Genomic DNA, 16,238 nt, shown 5'->3' on the forward strand with positions numbered 1-16,238 from the left:
AACAATACAAATCTGAACAAGAAATAATAATATCACATATATTGTATGAAATGTGAACATGTCTTTCTTTGATCACAGCTAGGAACACCCTCGACCAAGTCACCTTTCTACCAAAAAAAAAAACTAAATCAAAATAAATTTAAAAACTACAACGCCACATAAAAACACGTTACACTTATAAGACCCCTCCTTTTGATGGTGGAGGGTTTTAAAAAATAACTAGTCGATTAAATAAAACAATTTGAAGACATTTCATGTATTTATTTATAATCTTTTACACATCTTGATTAAAACTGCATGTTAGTATCTCGAGTCTTCCACTGGGGCTCCCGTGTCTAGGGCTCCTCTGCGCCAGCGCCGAGCACGGCTCCGCTGTAGGCGAGGTCCCAGTAGTGCTCCACGCCGTGCTTATGAAATAGTTCTCTCGCTTGCTTCTCCGTCGGCATCACCTGGTATATTGAAAACTATCAAAATCCAGAACTAAGGAAAGGAAAGCATTGTCAGGGGTACAGAAAATAAACTGTTCTGAAACGTACACCCCCCCCCCCTGACACGTATAAAAAAGATTAGTATTTTTACTTTGACCATCAATAAGTAAGTGTAATGCTCCTTATATTTAACAATCAACCCGCCCCGGCGTATCTCAGGTGCGATATCTTAATAGAGACCACTCAGGGACAACACACCCTCTAAACAAACAAACAAACATATTTCACCCCTATAATAATTATCAAACAAAAATATCGAAGGGTTTCAGAAGATGTCTGTTCCCAAGTTCCCAAGTCTCACCTTGAACTTGATGTCTCCGAAGGCCCTCTTGGAGGTGGATCCCTCCCACACGAGGTGGCAGCTGTTCCCGGTCTGCTGACCGTCCGCATCTTTGACCATCTCTTCCTCCCATTTGATGCGATGCAACATTAACCTGTCGAAAATTACATAGTACTGAGTGTATTATATAAAACGAGAGCAAGACGTCACGACACTTTTATATAACGACACGTTGTGTGTGCGTGTGTGTGCGTGCGTGCGTGCGTGTGTGTGTTTGTGTGTGTGTGTGTGTTGTTTCAGTATTTATTAATAATAATAATCAAAGATTTATGACCAGGAAAAAATAATTCAAATTTTATTTCTACGTATATTAATTATTCAATTTATTTTATTTCCTTATTTACTTCTCTGTTTCATTTTATCTATATTAAAATAAATGTTAAAGTAAACTCTGTCTATCTGTTTGTTCGTTTGAGTTTTTTCTTCTGTCCGTACCGCAGCAACATATGAACAGAATAATTTGGATATACATATATATTATTGAACAAGAATAATTCCGGAAAAAACCGGTACAGGGTCACTGACCGCTTGTACTTGGCGTGCTGCTTGGGCCCGCCCTCCACCACGATGACGCAGCAGCCGCGGTGCAGCACCACGCAGCCCGTCATGTGCAGCTGCTGCGCGTTCACTTCCACCTTGAACTTGGCGGACGCGCACTCGAACAGGTCCTTCACCCTGGGGGGGGAGGAGGATAAATTCAAGTCATTTGTATAAAATACTTTGGCATATTATTCGATACAAGATTACATTGATGATAAAAAAGCGTGGAGTTAATGCTTGTCGACTTCCAGGCAGGAGACATAACATACATATATAATTATATTTAACTAACATGACTGTATTTTTAGATGTTGAAAAAGAGTAACCACCGAGTTTCTTGCCGGTTCTTCTCGGTAGAATCTACATTCCGAACCGGTGGTAGCTTTACTTAAAATAGTTTGTTAAATGACGATTCAAAAGTGCTTGTAAAAGCCTACTGGAATGTTACTGGTGTATTTTATTCAGATTTTTTGATTTAATAAATGCGAAATTTTGGATTGATACTTGTTCCGCGAACACACCAGAACGGCTGAGCAGATTTGAATGAAATTTGACACAGAGATAGATTTTAGATCTGGAATGGCACGTAGGGTACTTTTAATACAGCTGCACCACCCTCACAAACAAACGCCGTTAGGAATCTGGTATCTCATATATTATTAAGAAGAATTCTTTTAGTTATCTGTATTTATCGTGTAATCTACTAATAAGTTTCTTATCGGTTCTAGAAAGAATCTATATTCTTGTGTTGAAGCTTTTCATTCAATCAAAATCAATCCACGGGAATTCAAGTGCTCATTCAAGAATAATTTGATCTGGATTATTAATCATTTTTTTTATGTTATAGTTAGGCGGCCGGGCAAATGAACCACCTGATGGTAAGTGGTCACCGCCTATAAGGAACCTGGTCCCTACCCAGACGGGCTTGCACGAAGCCGTACCATTAAGAAGACTTTAAATCTTGTCAGAAATTGCTGAATATTTATATATTTGTATACAGATACTTGATGGTAGACCATTCTACAAGCCCGTCCGTGTAGGTACCACCCACTCATCAGTTATTCTAACAGCGATACATATTGTCCTATTCCTTGATGGGTGAGTGAGCCAGTGTAACAACACAAAGGACATAACATATTCAACACCGACGCACATTTTAAAGGACGGTCATATTGACTATTTACCATCAAGTGGCATATTTACCTTTATATAAAAATATATATTATTTGAATACTAAATATATATACGTCGCAGCGTCAGATAATTAAATACTTTGATTGTAATCTCTAAGTTTTGAGATTTGATTCTGGATGACCGGTGAGGTCAATAACTCTTTGTAACGTTAGAAAAACAAAATGTCAGCTGTCAAGAAGGATAAGGCAGATGTGGTCGCGGTCAATGAAATATTGTAAAAAATCAATATACGATAATCCAGCTGTCGATTTGTTGTATTATTTGTGAATATGTACGAGCCGAGATGGCCCAGTGGTTAGAACGCGTGCATCTTAACCGATGATTTCGGGTTCAAACCCAGGCAGGCACCACTGAATTTTCATGCGCTTAATTTGTGTTTATAATTCATCTCGTGCTCGGCGGTGAAGGAAAACATCGTGAGGAAACCTGCATGTGTCTAATTTTATTTCACATTTGTATTCCACCAAACCGCATTGGAGCAGCGTGGAGGAATATGCTCCATACCTTCTCCTCAACGGGAGAGGAGGCCTTAGCCCAGCAGTGGGAAATTTACAGGCTGATTATGTTATTTTATTATGTACGACGAAGATGGCGACCGCGAACCAAACAATACTGCCGGCTCGCCGTTATATATATATATATATATTCAAGCTATTAAATAATAATAATACAGTCCGGTGTACCTGTAGACGGCCACGTGGACGCTCATTGACGTGTCCTCCCGTATCTTCCTGTCTATCTGAAATAGATAATCAAAAAAAAAAGTGTTTTATAACAATCTATGTATCTCAAACTCACACGCAGGCCGTATCAAAATATACACGAAGCAGGCGGGGCGATGACTGCGGGTTCAAACCCAAGCAAGCAGTTCGTGTTATGAACACGAACTGCCATCCAAATCCATCTCGTGCTCGACGAAGGACATCGTGAGGAAACTTCTGCCACATTTATAATTACCGCGTTCGAGCAGCGCGGTCGGATATGCTCCATGCCTTCTCGAAGGGAGACGAGACCTTAGCCCAGCAGTGGGAAATATACAGGCTGTTACTGTTGTAACTGTTGTTGCGTGTGCAAATGAGCGCGTCTGAGCGCGTAGACGAATATCCATGGAAATGTATGTGGTTACGTGACTGGGGGGGGGGGGGGGACTCGTGATATTTAAGTCTGTCTGTGTGCGTATGTCTATTTTCACAACAACGAAGCGTGCTATGGCATCCAAGCAAAACTAAAACTTTATATAAATACAAAGTTACTATAAATAATCTTTTATTGAAGATCACGTGATCGGATGTTCACCTTCTCCCGTTTCTGGTCCTTCGTGAGCGCCCTCGCCTTGTTCGCTTCCAGGTGTGTCTTCTGTCGCTTCGCTATCTGCTCCCTGACCTTCGCCTCGATGGCGGTGGGGTCCTGGACGGCCTCCGTGCCCAACGCCCTCATCAGGTTCGATATCCTGTATAATGTACATCAATCCGACGAAACGTGCGATTAAAATTCCAAATTGAGAAATCAGTAATCAGTTTTGGAGAAAGCAGTAGCGTGTAACTGCAGGGAGATGACATGTTAGTTCTCAAGGTCGGTGGTGTATTGGTCTGACGTAAGGAATGGTTACCAGTCCTCACAGCGCTAAAATCCGTCTGCCTAATTTGACATTAATATCTACAGCCTACTCCAATGGAAGTAGGAATAAAGATAAACAAATCTTAGATTAACGTTTTCCACGCAATTCGCTAATAACTCAGCTATATTGTGCACTACTGAGAGTTTATGATTAATATATCTCTATTTATAATACAACACTGTTACACTTAACTACTTATTTCCACTTTAATTTTACTTCCGAAATTCCGATAACAGTTTCGTCGACGTTCAAAACACCATTATTTCGCAAATCCATAGTGAATTTCGTTGATTAATCAAGCTCTCGGCCAATAATATCGCTTCAATTCGCCGTTAAATGTTGTTTATTTGACTCTTTTCCTGTTATGGTTGGACTAGGGTATAGAAATATACGTATAATTTACCTCAACTTCGGTTCAGGCGGCGCTTCGAGTCCGAGTCGCACCTTCTCCTGTTCCTCCTTCCAAGCTTCCCTCCTGCTCTGTCGTCTCAATTTCTTCCTCTCCTTCTTCGTGAGGAAGACTGGCATGTATGTCGGTTTTAATGGTTCCGCTGTGGATGACATCAAAAGATTATTTATTGACAATCTATTCCCAGAAACACATATTATAATTAGATTTAACATAAAAATATCTAAATACATATTCACAACTCATAACGAATTACTTTTGAAGTGAGATTTTAAATTTGTCACTAGTATAACTGAAAAAGATCGTAGGTCCAAGAATTGATACCCGAGGAACACCCATACTGATTAAAACGAAACATTTGCATTATATACACCTAAACGACATAATCTATACTAATATTATATTAATCCGTTATATATAGTGTTATACGTTTTGTTTAAAAAAAGTTGATTCTAATAATTTATCCGCACTGATTTCATTATTAAACTGTACTGATACTTTAAACGCATTTATGTATTTGACCCTCGTAATGTCTTCAATATTTACTGATTTCAAAATTTTAGCCAATTTAAACTGATTAGGTAATTTTTCTACTGACGTAATACTAATTTCAAAGTTGTAATTCGAAATTCTATTCGAATTTGTTTTTGATAATGTTATGTATGTACGCAAAAACATAAACGATTTTCCCAGAAATTGTGACGTACATTCTATTAACACTAGGAACAAGAATAAACTTGTTACTCCAAGTACCCGATTACACAGGGTTAGTAACTCTTTTTTGGGGCAATGTATACGTTTTTACAACAGGATCCCAGAAAACGTTCAAAATTATTCAATTATAAAATCCAAAAGAATCGTTAAAGAGCGTTTGTGTGCTAAAGGATATTACAACACTAATGACTTTTTAGTCGACTGCACACCTTGGGAATGAAATGATCGCCTCCAGGCTGTTTCAAATAACTAAAATATAATAATTATTGTACATGCGAAATGGAAAAAAAAAATATCCCGCTGAGTTTCTTCCGCCGGTTCTTCTCAGGTCCGAGGTGCTAAACTCCGAACCGGTGGTAGATTTTTGACAATCAATAAGCAAGTGTAAACACTTCTATATTGAATAAAGATTTTTGACTTTGACTTTGAACCATTCGTACGAGCCACTTTTCGACGTCTTTTAACAGTTAACCACAACTCATCCTGATCTGTACGTCTATCTCTTTTATTGGGTCTTATTATGTTATTCGAATTTTCACTTTCCGATATCGTATCTCCTAATTCGTCCATATTCTCAAATTTTCACTATCCCTCAATATCTCACTATAATCTCTCGAACTCCAAAATTTCGTTTTCACTCAATGGCTCATCTTCATCCGCGATGCTAGCCATTTATAAACAACATAACATAAAACCGGTTTCCAATTAAAAATTTGCCTCTTAATGGTAAACGTATTTTAAACTTTGTATATAATCAAATTTTGACGTATAACCATATTCCAGATCAATGGCGTTATATACTATACACCCGATTGCGAAACCTGGTCGTGATTCTTCATGTTCATCTTCACTCAGACCGATTGCATTAATATCATGCTCGTGCATAAAATATCTCACATGATTATTAATAAGCGTTTAGAGTGTGATCTAAAATTATGTTTTCACCGTTCATGATTGGCTTTAGAAACTATCGATCTTGCACAGACAGTTTAAGCTACTTGGTTTCAAAAAATCAAATAGGTTTTACCAAAGGTCAAGTTACATTAGGGTGTTTTATTGATATAAATAATGCTTATAATCATTTGGTGAGAGGGAGTCTCGACAGTTCTTACGTAAGATCAAAAAAATGCACAAAGTTAATTAATTTCAAAAAATTGATTCTTTGAAACATAAACATTAAAATAAACCAAACGTGTATTCATTTTATCCTATAGATTCTGACGTAATAAATATTAAAAAGAGGGAGAGGGTGTCGGTCTATTCTTATTTTTTGTTATAATAGGGGGGGGAGGTCAAAAACAAACGAAAATAGTCTCACTTAATAAACGAATGACCCCTAAGGCTACAAATTCAGCGAGTTACATATAAATGTTATAAATTGAAATAAATTCAAAAATGATTTCGAACTGTACAAAGTTTCACCTGAATGGTTTCGCTCAGGGGTTAGTTATAATCCAAATATCATCGAATTCGGGTGGTTAGCCCGAGAAAGAGCAACAGTCAGACAGAGTTACTTTCGTATTTATAATATTAGTATGTTTAATTTACAAAATGTTTAACGATTAACCATTTACGACCACCGGCCCCACCGAACAGTGACCCTCATACCTCTGCGCGTAAAATATATATAAAGTTGTTTCTATTTATCGTAATCCATATTTATTTAAAGCTATTCTTCTGTTAGCGTATTAACCGATGACCACAGGCTCAAACCCAGGCAAGCACCACACGATTGTGTTTACAAATCTCGTGCTCGTTGAAGAAAAACATCGCGAGGAAACCTACATTTGTAAAATTTCCACCCAAATTCAACCCAAAGTTAGCCCAGCAGTGGAAAAGTTAATTCAATAAATATCCTAATTACAAATATTTGTCATTTAAATAAGCTCATACGCATATTTCGTCGGAAACATCCTTGACTTTGATAAATAAACATACAAATATATAACTCATAGAAAACAACATATTAATAACACACAAAACATATCATTTACGAATTTAATTACGGCGTACTATCGCGACCAACTTCCTCTATACATTACTTTAACTATATATATATCAAATATACGACACGTAATCTGTTCATAAAACATATATTACTTTATATAAATAACATATATAGAATCTATTACTATATACTACCCCCACTTCCCCCTCGCAAACGGTACGGAGAACGTTTTCGGGAAATGTAACCTATTTACCATTTACGAAATTTAAAAAGTTCATTAAGACTAAATTAATAAATAAGTCTTATTATTCATTAAAAGAGTACTTTTTAGAAAAAAACGCCTGGATTTAGGCTCGGGTTCCATCACAGGACAGTAATTATTGTAAAAAAACCGGCATTGTGAATCTGTTTATTTGAAAAGAGCAACTAAGCGAGTTTCTTGCCGTTTCTTCTCGCTGGAGGCTGCTTTCCGAAGCGGTGGTAGTGTTTAAATATCGACGATTCAAAAACGCTTCGTTGTGAAGTTTACTTGAATAAAATTGATTTGATTATTATACATAAATATTTTACGATCTGTTTATGTGAGAATCAAAAATCAAAATATACTTTATTGAAGTAGACTTTTACAAGCACTTTTGAATCGTCATTTAACAAACTATATTAAGTGGAGCTACCGCCGGTTCGGAATGTAGATTCTACCGAGAAGAACCGGCAAGTAACTCAGCAGTTACTTTATATTTGAGATACATTATAAAAGTTGTTTGTGCCTAAAATATTTTTTATCATCTATATAATCTTGTGTTGAACAATATGCCGAATTCATTAACATTTTTTACCAAACAATTTGATTTTACGAATCGGAAAAGTACAAAATCATCTCAGAACCGTAATTTATAAAACGAATTTTAAACCGTAATTTTACACAGCTAAAGTAAAACCACTACCAATTCAGAATCGAAAATCCACCGAGAAAAACCGCCAAGAAAATCAGTAGTTACACTTTTCCAACATTTGTAATACAATTTTATTAAAACAAAACCTACATACTCAATTTTAAACCGATTACTAAACAAAGTAACTAAACTAAACCAAATAAGATAATTTCGAGTTAAACTTAACGATGTTCGACTGGACGCGCATAAACACAAACCGCCGCGCAAAGTTGAACGATAAATATTTATTTGAACATATTTGAAGATAAGCAAACGACGAAATATTACTAAAAGGATAAAACGGTTACTAATGCATGCGGGATCACATCGCGCGGTTTGAAACAAACAAAATGTTAATACCCGTAGTTATTATTGTTAGTTTGATTCAAATTATAGCGAAGAATCACAATTACAACATCAAAATACGTAAAAATCCCGATTTCGAAATACGCGTGCGGAGAGACGCCGCCGTTACTGATACGAAACGTTTCAAAGACAAACTCATCAGTGATATACTTCAAGACATCGACGAAGATCAAACGATACGAATTTTAGATGAATTAGAACACATTTTAAAAGATGAAATCGTGATCAGTGAATCTAGACATACGCCTGAAGACGTAGAATTAATCAAAGGAAATATAGACAAGCAGACAGATACGCGTTTAAATGATGACAATATTAAAGCGGGTGATACAAAAGGAAAAATTCGAACCGTAAGTACCGATTTAGATAAAACTACAACAGAATCGATAGACGACGACCTTGATACGACTGATTTTATACGTAAACTTATCGACACAATAGTTCAAGATAGAGAAGCCGTTCAAACGATTCAAATAGATGAATCGGAAAATATTATAAAAGATAAAATCGTAAAGAGTGAATCAAAAGATACTTCAACTCTTGATTCAGGTGTAACGCTTGATAAATTAGACACATATTATGTAAAAACAGACAAAATCACACAATTCATTGAAAATATATTAAAAACAGATGAAGACACTCGAACAGATAAATCAAATCAAGACAATATTGAAATAAATCAAGATGCAACCGACAAAGATGAACCAGTGAGATCCGTTTTTGATGAAACTACAACAAAATCAATAGACAAAGATTTAGAAACTACAGACGTCATACGCGAACTTAACGACATAATCAACGATCTCAAATCAATCGTAACATCGAAAGATAACGATAAAAAATCAAAAACGAATATATCTATTATCGATATGATCGCAAAAGATAGATTTAAGAGGGGAGCATCACAAGGCAGCGCGATTACAAACTTTTTCAATAATATGTATTATAAAGTATACAATATAACCCACCGAGGTAACCAGAACATTGAAAACAATAACATACCCAATAACTTAAGTGTTAACTCCAACTATAACCAATATAACGACATGTATAACCAACAGAACATCAATAATAATAACGCCTTCATAAATAACCAGAACAACCAATACTATAACAAATATAACCAGAACAGATATAACGATTTAAGATATCCATTATACACATCTACGAACAATACATTTAACAACATATACAATACGCCGTATAATAAAGCGTATCGTACGTATCCCTATAACTATGGATCCAATTATAATCCATATAACTATAATAACCAATATAACATAAATAACTCATCAATTAACAATAACCATTCGATTAATAACTCGACGGACGTTAACGTTTTCGACGATAGTGTCGATGTGAATCCAACGACCGAATCGACGATTATACAGGGCTGTATATTGTGCAGTTATATAGGGTGTCCGGTGAATTATAAGCGGGTCGGTCATATGTGCGTCAAGATGAGGGGGTGATGTATGTGTTTGTTCGTTTAAATAAAATTTTGTAACAAAAACAATCGAAATCTGTCGTTTTAATTTTGGCCTTATTCAATTTTATTTACATCATTCATACATACATAACATAACATAATCAGCCTGTAAATTTCCCACTGCTGGGCTAAGGCCTCCTCTCCCGTTGAGGAGAAGGTATGGAGCATATTCCACCACGCTGCTCCAATGCGAGTTGGTGGAATACACATGTGGCAGAATTTCGTTGAAAATTAGACACATGCATGTTTCCTCACGATGTTTCCCTTCACCGCCGAGCACGAGATGAATTATAAACACAAATTAAGCACATGAAAATTCAGTGGTGCCTGCCTGGGTTTGAACCCGACATCATAAATGCGAAATTAACTTCTACTAACTGACACCATGTCCTGTTTTCACGTACTTCCGACAAAACCGTTCCGATTCGGTCATCATAGCTGACTGTATAATATAAAACTTCATTTACCGTGTCTATTATATTTGAGACGCAAAACAAGATCTGTACGAGGAAAGTATTGGACACATCCCATCGTGGAAGCTAGATAGAGGAGCATCTCATACTCTTGTTAGCAAGCTACGAAACGCACCTAAAACAAAAACGCAAAATGGCGCGCACAGAGACAGTTTAAATGCACGTCCAGCGCACTCGCGGACAACGGCGTCCGACGGCATCCGATATCGGATCGGACTATGTGAAAACGCTCTGACGACCAACCCCTAAACGAAAGCAAAGCCGCGAGCGACAACTAGTTTGTCATAGATACGTATCTAGAACCTTCGTTCGATGATTGCAAGTGTGGAAAACGGTCAGTGATTGCTCTGAACATCGCATGTTTCGATGGTACCACCGAGAAATATATGGTGGCGCTGTACTCACTGGGCGGCCTCAGCTGCTGCGGGTGCTCCACGAGGTTGGTGATTGCGTCCTCGTTGACGTTTTCCACGATGTCGTCGGCGCCCAGGTTGCAGGCCTCCACCCGCTGCGTGTCGGAGCGCCCGTCGGCCGAACTGCCCACCGAGCGCTGGCGCTTCGCCTCGCGCTCCTCAGGCGTCATCAGGATCACGCTGTCCCACCTTTGGGCAATAGGTTTGAAGGGTGAGTGGGCCAGTCTAATCCCAACGAGGGTCATAACATTTTCGTTCCCGAAGATGAAGGCATATTGATGATGTAAGGTACGGTTTTCTAAACGTAAATGTCTATGGGCGGAGTTGACCACTTGCCATCAGGTGGTACTTTCATAAGTAATTATACTACTGATACTAATTTCATAAAAAAAAATATACATAACCATAAACACTTAATTAAATATAAATGTAAAAACTAAAGCAACAGCATAGGATCCCACCACGCCCTCCCCCCCACAATTCATAAAAGCAAACGCAAACTATTTAAAAAGAGTTTTGAACTATAAGTATATCTGCAGTTAATAAATATTATTAACTGATATACGCATACAGAATATTTGTATGCGTAACAACACAACCCCCCCCCCTCACCACTCGATGTCGGGCACGCGGTCGGAGTCGGGCACGTCGGCGGCCAGCAGCGCCAGCTTGGTGGCGGACGAGATGCCCGTCTTGCGAGCTATCTGGGATATCTCGTTCTGCAACTTCTCCAGTTGCGCCTGCCGGTAACGAGTTACCGATTTAAATAATCTTTTGGATATGTCTATACCAAAAACTTTAGACCCTCCCGGACCTCACGGGTCATTATCAACACGAGGTCAGAAAAGCTCGCCCAGCGTCCTCACCTTCATGCGCAGGCGCTCGGCCAGCTGCGTGAACTTCCCGGGCTCGTGGAAGCGCAGCGCGCGGCGCGTGCGCGCGGGCGCGCGGGTGCGCACGCGCGCGTCGTGCCAGCGCGCGCCGCCCTCCGCTTCGCCGCCCGGCGCGCTCAGCTGCGCGCGGAACTCCTCGCGCCGCTTGGCGCGGATGTTGGCCTGCGGGGCGTGAGCGTTAGGCGCGGCGGTACTTGTGCGGGGGGCGAGCGGAAACCTCATTGACCTTGAGCGTGGGCGCCACGTGCGTCAGCTGAACCCTCTTCCCGCTGGTGTCGATCGTGCGCCCCTCGCGGTCCAGGATGAGCGGCGCCGGGCCGGACGCGCCGGCCGCCGCCAGGGCTCCACCTGAACCGTATTGAGATGCTATGTGAAGGTGCTGCCGCATAAACTCATAATAACCCAGTATATTGGCTTACATTTGAACTCGGTAAATTAACAACTGATTGGTCTGAAATAACCGAAAACATACAAAATAATTATAAATTAACCAAATTTACAAATGGCATTTTCTAAAATTGATATAATAATCTCATTCAGGAGGTCTCGAGTGTTTATATTCTGACTTAAAAAAGAACCTATAGATCATACCCGCTAACTTCCTCTGTATCCTGGCCTGCAGTTCCGCTATCTTTCTCTGCTTCTCCAACTCCTCAGCAGTTATGGGTTGAACGGCTGAAATAAAATTTTGTATAATTAACATGCTCTCCAAACATTATCATCATTGACTCAGTGGGACTTTGTGCAAGCCCTGTGCAAGCCCTGTGCAAGCCCTGTGCAAGCCCGTCTGGGTAGGTACCATCCACTCATCAGGTATTCTACGTTCAAACAGGAATACTTAGTATTGTAGTATTCCAGTTTGAAGGGTTACTGAATTAGTTTAACTACAGCAAAAAGGACATAACGTCTTAGTTCTTAGGGTAGGTGGTCATTGGCGATGTAAAAATGGCTAGTATTTTTTACAGTGCTTATGTTTATGGGTTGTGGTGACCACTCACCACGAGATGGCCCTTTTGCTCATTCACTTAAACATATTATACATTAAAACATTGGATTATTAAAAATAAATATTTGAGATTTGATTTTGTTTGACAGAACATTGAACTCACCAGGTTTAGAATACAGAACCGGTTTGATGACGCTCGGGGGTGGAATGGCATTGTTCTGCTGCATCTGCACCTTGATCTGCTGCGCTGCAGCCGCTGCAGTGGTCACATTCCGAGGCTCCCCCTTGAGGGCCAGTAACGCGCGTTTGCGTTCTTCGATCTCCTTTTGAGCGTTCGCCATCATCACCTTGAAGGGGTATTAATTTTATTGTTAAAATTTATTCAACTATGTAAAATTTATAATAACAATGATCGCGTTAATAAATAGCGAAAAATCAAAGTATACTTTATTCAAGTAGACTTTTATGCGCACTTTTGAATCGTCATTTTACAAACTATAATAAGTGAAGCCACCACCGGTTCGGAATGTAGATTCTACCGAGAAGAACCGACAACAAACTTAGTAGGTACTCTTTTTCAACATTTAAAATACAAAGGTTATGTTAGTTATATACAATTATATATGTATACGTCACCGTTAGATTACAAACATCGTTAGATTACAATCTATCTCGTTAGATTACAATCTATCTCGTCAGATTGTAAACTGTCGAAATATTGTGAACCGTGAAATATGCATTTTAACGCATTATTTTTCGCTATATTGTAATCTATCGAAGTTAAACTGTTAGATTACAATCTGTCCGCGCGTCAAATTGTCAACTGTCGATGCAAGGTATCATATGCTAGTAGGTACTCATATATTTATTCATAGTCTTGATTTAATATATAAATAGAAGCAAGGGCTTTACCTTAATTTTATCAGCACTCAGACCGGCCATCTTGGAGCCGATGGTCTCCCCGTCGGGGAGTATGGAAGGCAGCTCCATACCGTTATCTGCTTTTTTCTCCTTATCCTCCCTATCTTTGTCTCGATCCCTGTCACGTTTCTCATCCCGGGATTCATGTCTATCGTCATGACGGGATCTGAAATATATTAAAAAGTTTATAGGATGTGAATCCACCAAACCCAATGTACTAGGGTGGCCTTTGAAGATTTTGCCAAGTCTCAGTAAACAACTTCCCCAATTTAAAGGCCTTTAAACTGAAGGGGTTGTGGGCGGAAAGAGAATATATTGCTGATGGAGGAGAGAACTTTTTTTTTAGTACTTTACTGAGTACTGAATAATGGGCCAACTGATGGTAAGTTCTCTCCATAGCCCATTAGACTAGACATTAGAGCTTTAAGATGTATATATCACCAACCTTAGGAACTAAGATATCATGTCCCTTGTGCTTGTAGTTACACTGGCTAACTCAAACTTCAAAATGAAACACAACTAAACAAAGTATTGCTGATTGGTGGTAGACTATCAGATGATGAGTTGTACATACCCAGACAGGTTTGCCCAAAATCCTACCACCAAGTAAGTTAATAAATAAATGTGTATAAAAATAAAACAATAGTATTATATTACCTCTTTGAATCTTTCTCCTTATCTTTGTCATCATATTTCCGTTTCTGTGTCTTCGACGTGGAGACCAGCTCTTGTGCGAGAGCGATTACTTTGTCAGCAAGCTTGCTCGCTTTCTTTGAGTCAATGTGTGATGAAATCTTGTCTATTATTTTGCGACGCTCATACCTAGTATAGTAAAGAGACTTTAGAAGTCATACTTCTTTTGGTGCATTACGAAAAAATCTGACTAGTGATTTTATATTAAATATTTTATGACATGAAAATAAAACAATGAATTTGCCCACCAAGCTGCCAATTAAGTGTTAAGGCAGTCGAAAAAGACAACTTCAAACTTTATCTTATTTTATAACAAATTTAAATTGTGTATCTTTAAATTTGTTAGTGTGACAATGGTGGTGAAAAATATAGATATAATAATGGCATTTTTAATTATGCCCAAAACGTAGAGCTCCTTACACATATACCTAAGAACACACAACTTTTTTTAATTAAATATAGACGTCTTGTACTGTGTAAGGTTTGAAGTGAGTCAAGATATTGTTGCGACATTACAGCAGCAAATTAAAAATAACAAACGAACATATATTGCTTCATATTCTACATGTGAAATATTAACAAGCGACTTACAGTGATAGGCATTTCGATATGTTTCATAGATACATTAACAGTCTGTAAAATTCACACTGCTGGGCTAAGGCCTCCTCTCCCTTTGAGGAGAAGGTTTGGAGCATATTCCACCGCGCCGCTCCAATGCGGTTTGGTGGAATACATATGTGGCAGAATTTCGGTCAAATTAGACACATGCAGGTTTTCCTTCACCGCCGAGCACGAGATGAATTTTAAACACAAATTAAGCACATGAAAATTCAGTGGTGCCTGCCTGGGTTTGAACCAGAAAGCATCGGTTAAGATGCATGCATTCTAACCACTGGGCCATCTCGGCTCTATTCCATGTGTGTATCCTATAAATTCTATAATTATTATAATGTTGCATGTTAAAATCTGACATTTCAAGCTTGTGTTCTATGGTGAGTTTGAGTTTCTTGTTACAGAACAGCCAAACTGTACTGTATTATGTTTATATAGTTAACTATTGGTCCAGCCTAGGTCACTATAAATCTTGTTTAACTAAACTGTAATACTGACTATGGGAATATATACGTTTGATTTAAGTTGACAGTATATTGGAATTGTAAGGGATTTTACAACTAGTACGAGCCTGAGGCTTTAGATGTTAGGTGCCCTATTGTATTGACAATGTATATGCTTAATTTCATGATGAATAGTTAAGACGGGAACGAATAACAGATGAAAAAATAAACAAACTCGCGTTAGTATTTATATTACTAAGAAATTGTTAGGATGACCATGTATAGAGTTTATTAACTGATAGTTATAGTTAATCTACAATTAATAAACTAATAAATTGGATTGTTTCCCTACCAGAGGGCGCGAGTTAGGATGTATTTTCTGTTTAAATGTAAACTTACCCATTTGTGAGGCAAGAAGACACAGTAGAAAGTAAGGAGCTATCGGATTTCCCTATAGTCCTGTAAATAGCTCGGTCGAGGGAAGAGCGTAAATCTTCCACCTCCCTCCTTGATAATTGGTAAGCCATAGTTGAAACTCGTATATAACGAATAAAATAGCGAAGTGTCTAACACCTTCTAGGTTATGTGTCTGGTTATATACATTAATCTATTTTCTCGTAAAATGTACACATTTTTAAAGTATTTAACAGATTAATTAAATGTTTTGGTTGTGATAACGCATTATTTAAGAAAAAAATGCAATATTTATGCGTAGTATTTGCATTTAGTTTGGGAATTCTGACGTAAACAATAATCATAGACCAATACCAAATGACAATAGTCATTGAATTATAGAGATCGACACT

At 38.2% G+C, this 16,238-nt stretch overlaps 1 protein-coding gene across 1 annotated transcript; it reads right to left on the reverse strand.

The window, feature by feature from the left end:
- Positions 1–246: 246 nt before the first annotated feature.
- LOC113391468 (U4/U6 small nuclear ribonucleoprotein Prp3) lies at positions 247–16,214 on the reverse strand. Its single transcript, XM_064219786.1, has 15 exons — positions 15,832–16,214; positions 14,342–14,506; positions 13,676–13,850; positions 12,927–13,110; positions 12,409–12,492; positions 12,044–12,165; positions 11,791–11,979; positions 11,537–11,664; positions 10,917–11,113; positions 4,584–4,731; positions 3,859–4,012; positions 3,246–3,301; positions 1,354–1,503; positions 790–922; positions 247–449 (listed from the first exon to the last, which is right to left on the reverse strand). The coding sequence occupies exons 1-15, from the start codon at positions 15,957–15,959 to the stop codon at positions 336–338; spliced, it is 2,127 nt and encodes a 708-aa protein (XP_064075856.1). The 5' UTR covers positions 15,960–16,214; the 3' UTR covers positions 247–335.
- Positions 16,215–16,238: the final 24 nt, after the last annotated feature.

The sequence above is a fragment of the Vanessa tameamea genome, chromosome 29, assembly GCF_037043105.1.
Source record: "Vanessa tameamea isolate UH-Manoa-2023 chromosome 29, ilVanTame1 primary haplotype, whole genome shotgun sequence".
Taxonomy (NCBI): Eukaryota; Metazoa; Arthropoda; class Insecta; order Lepidoptera; family Nymphalidae; genus Vanessa; species Vanessa tameamea.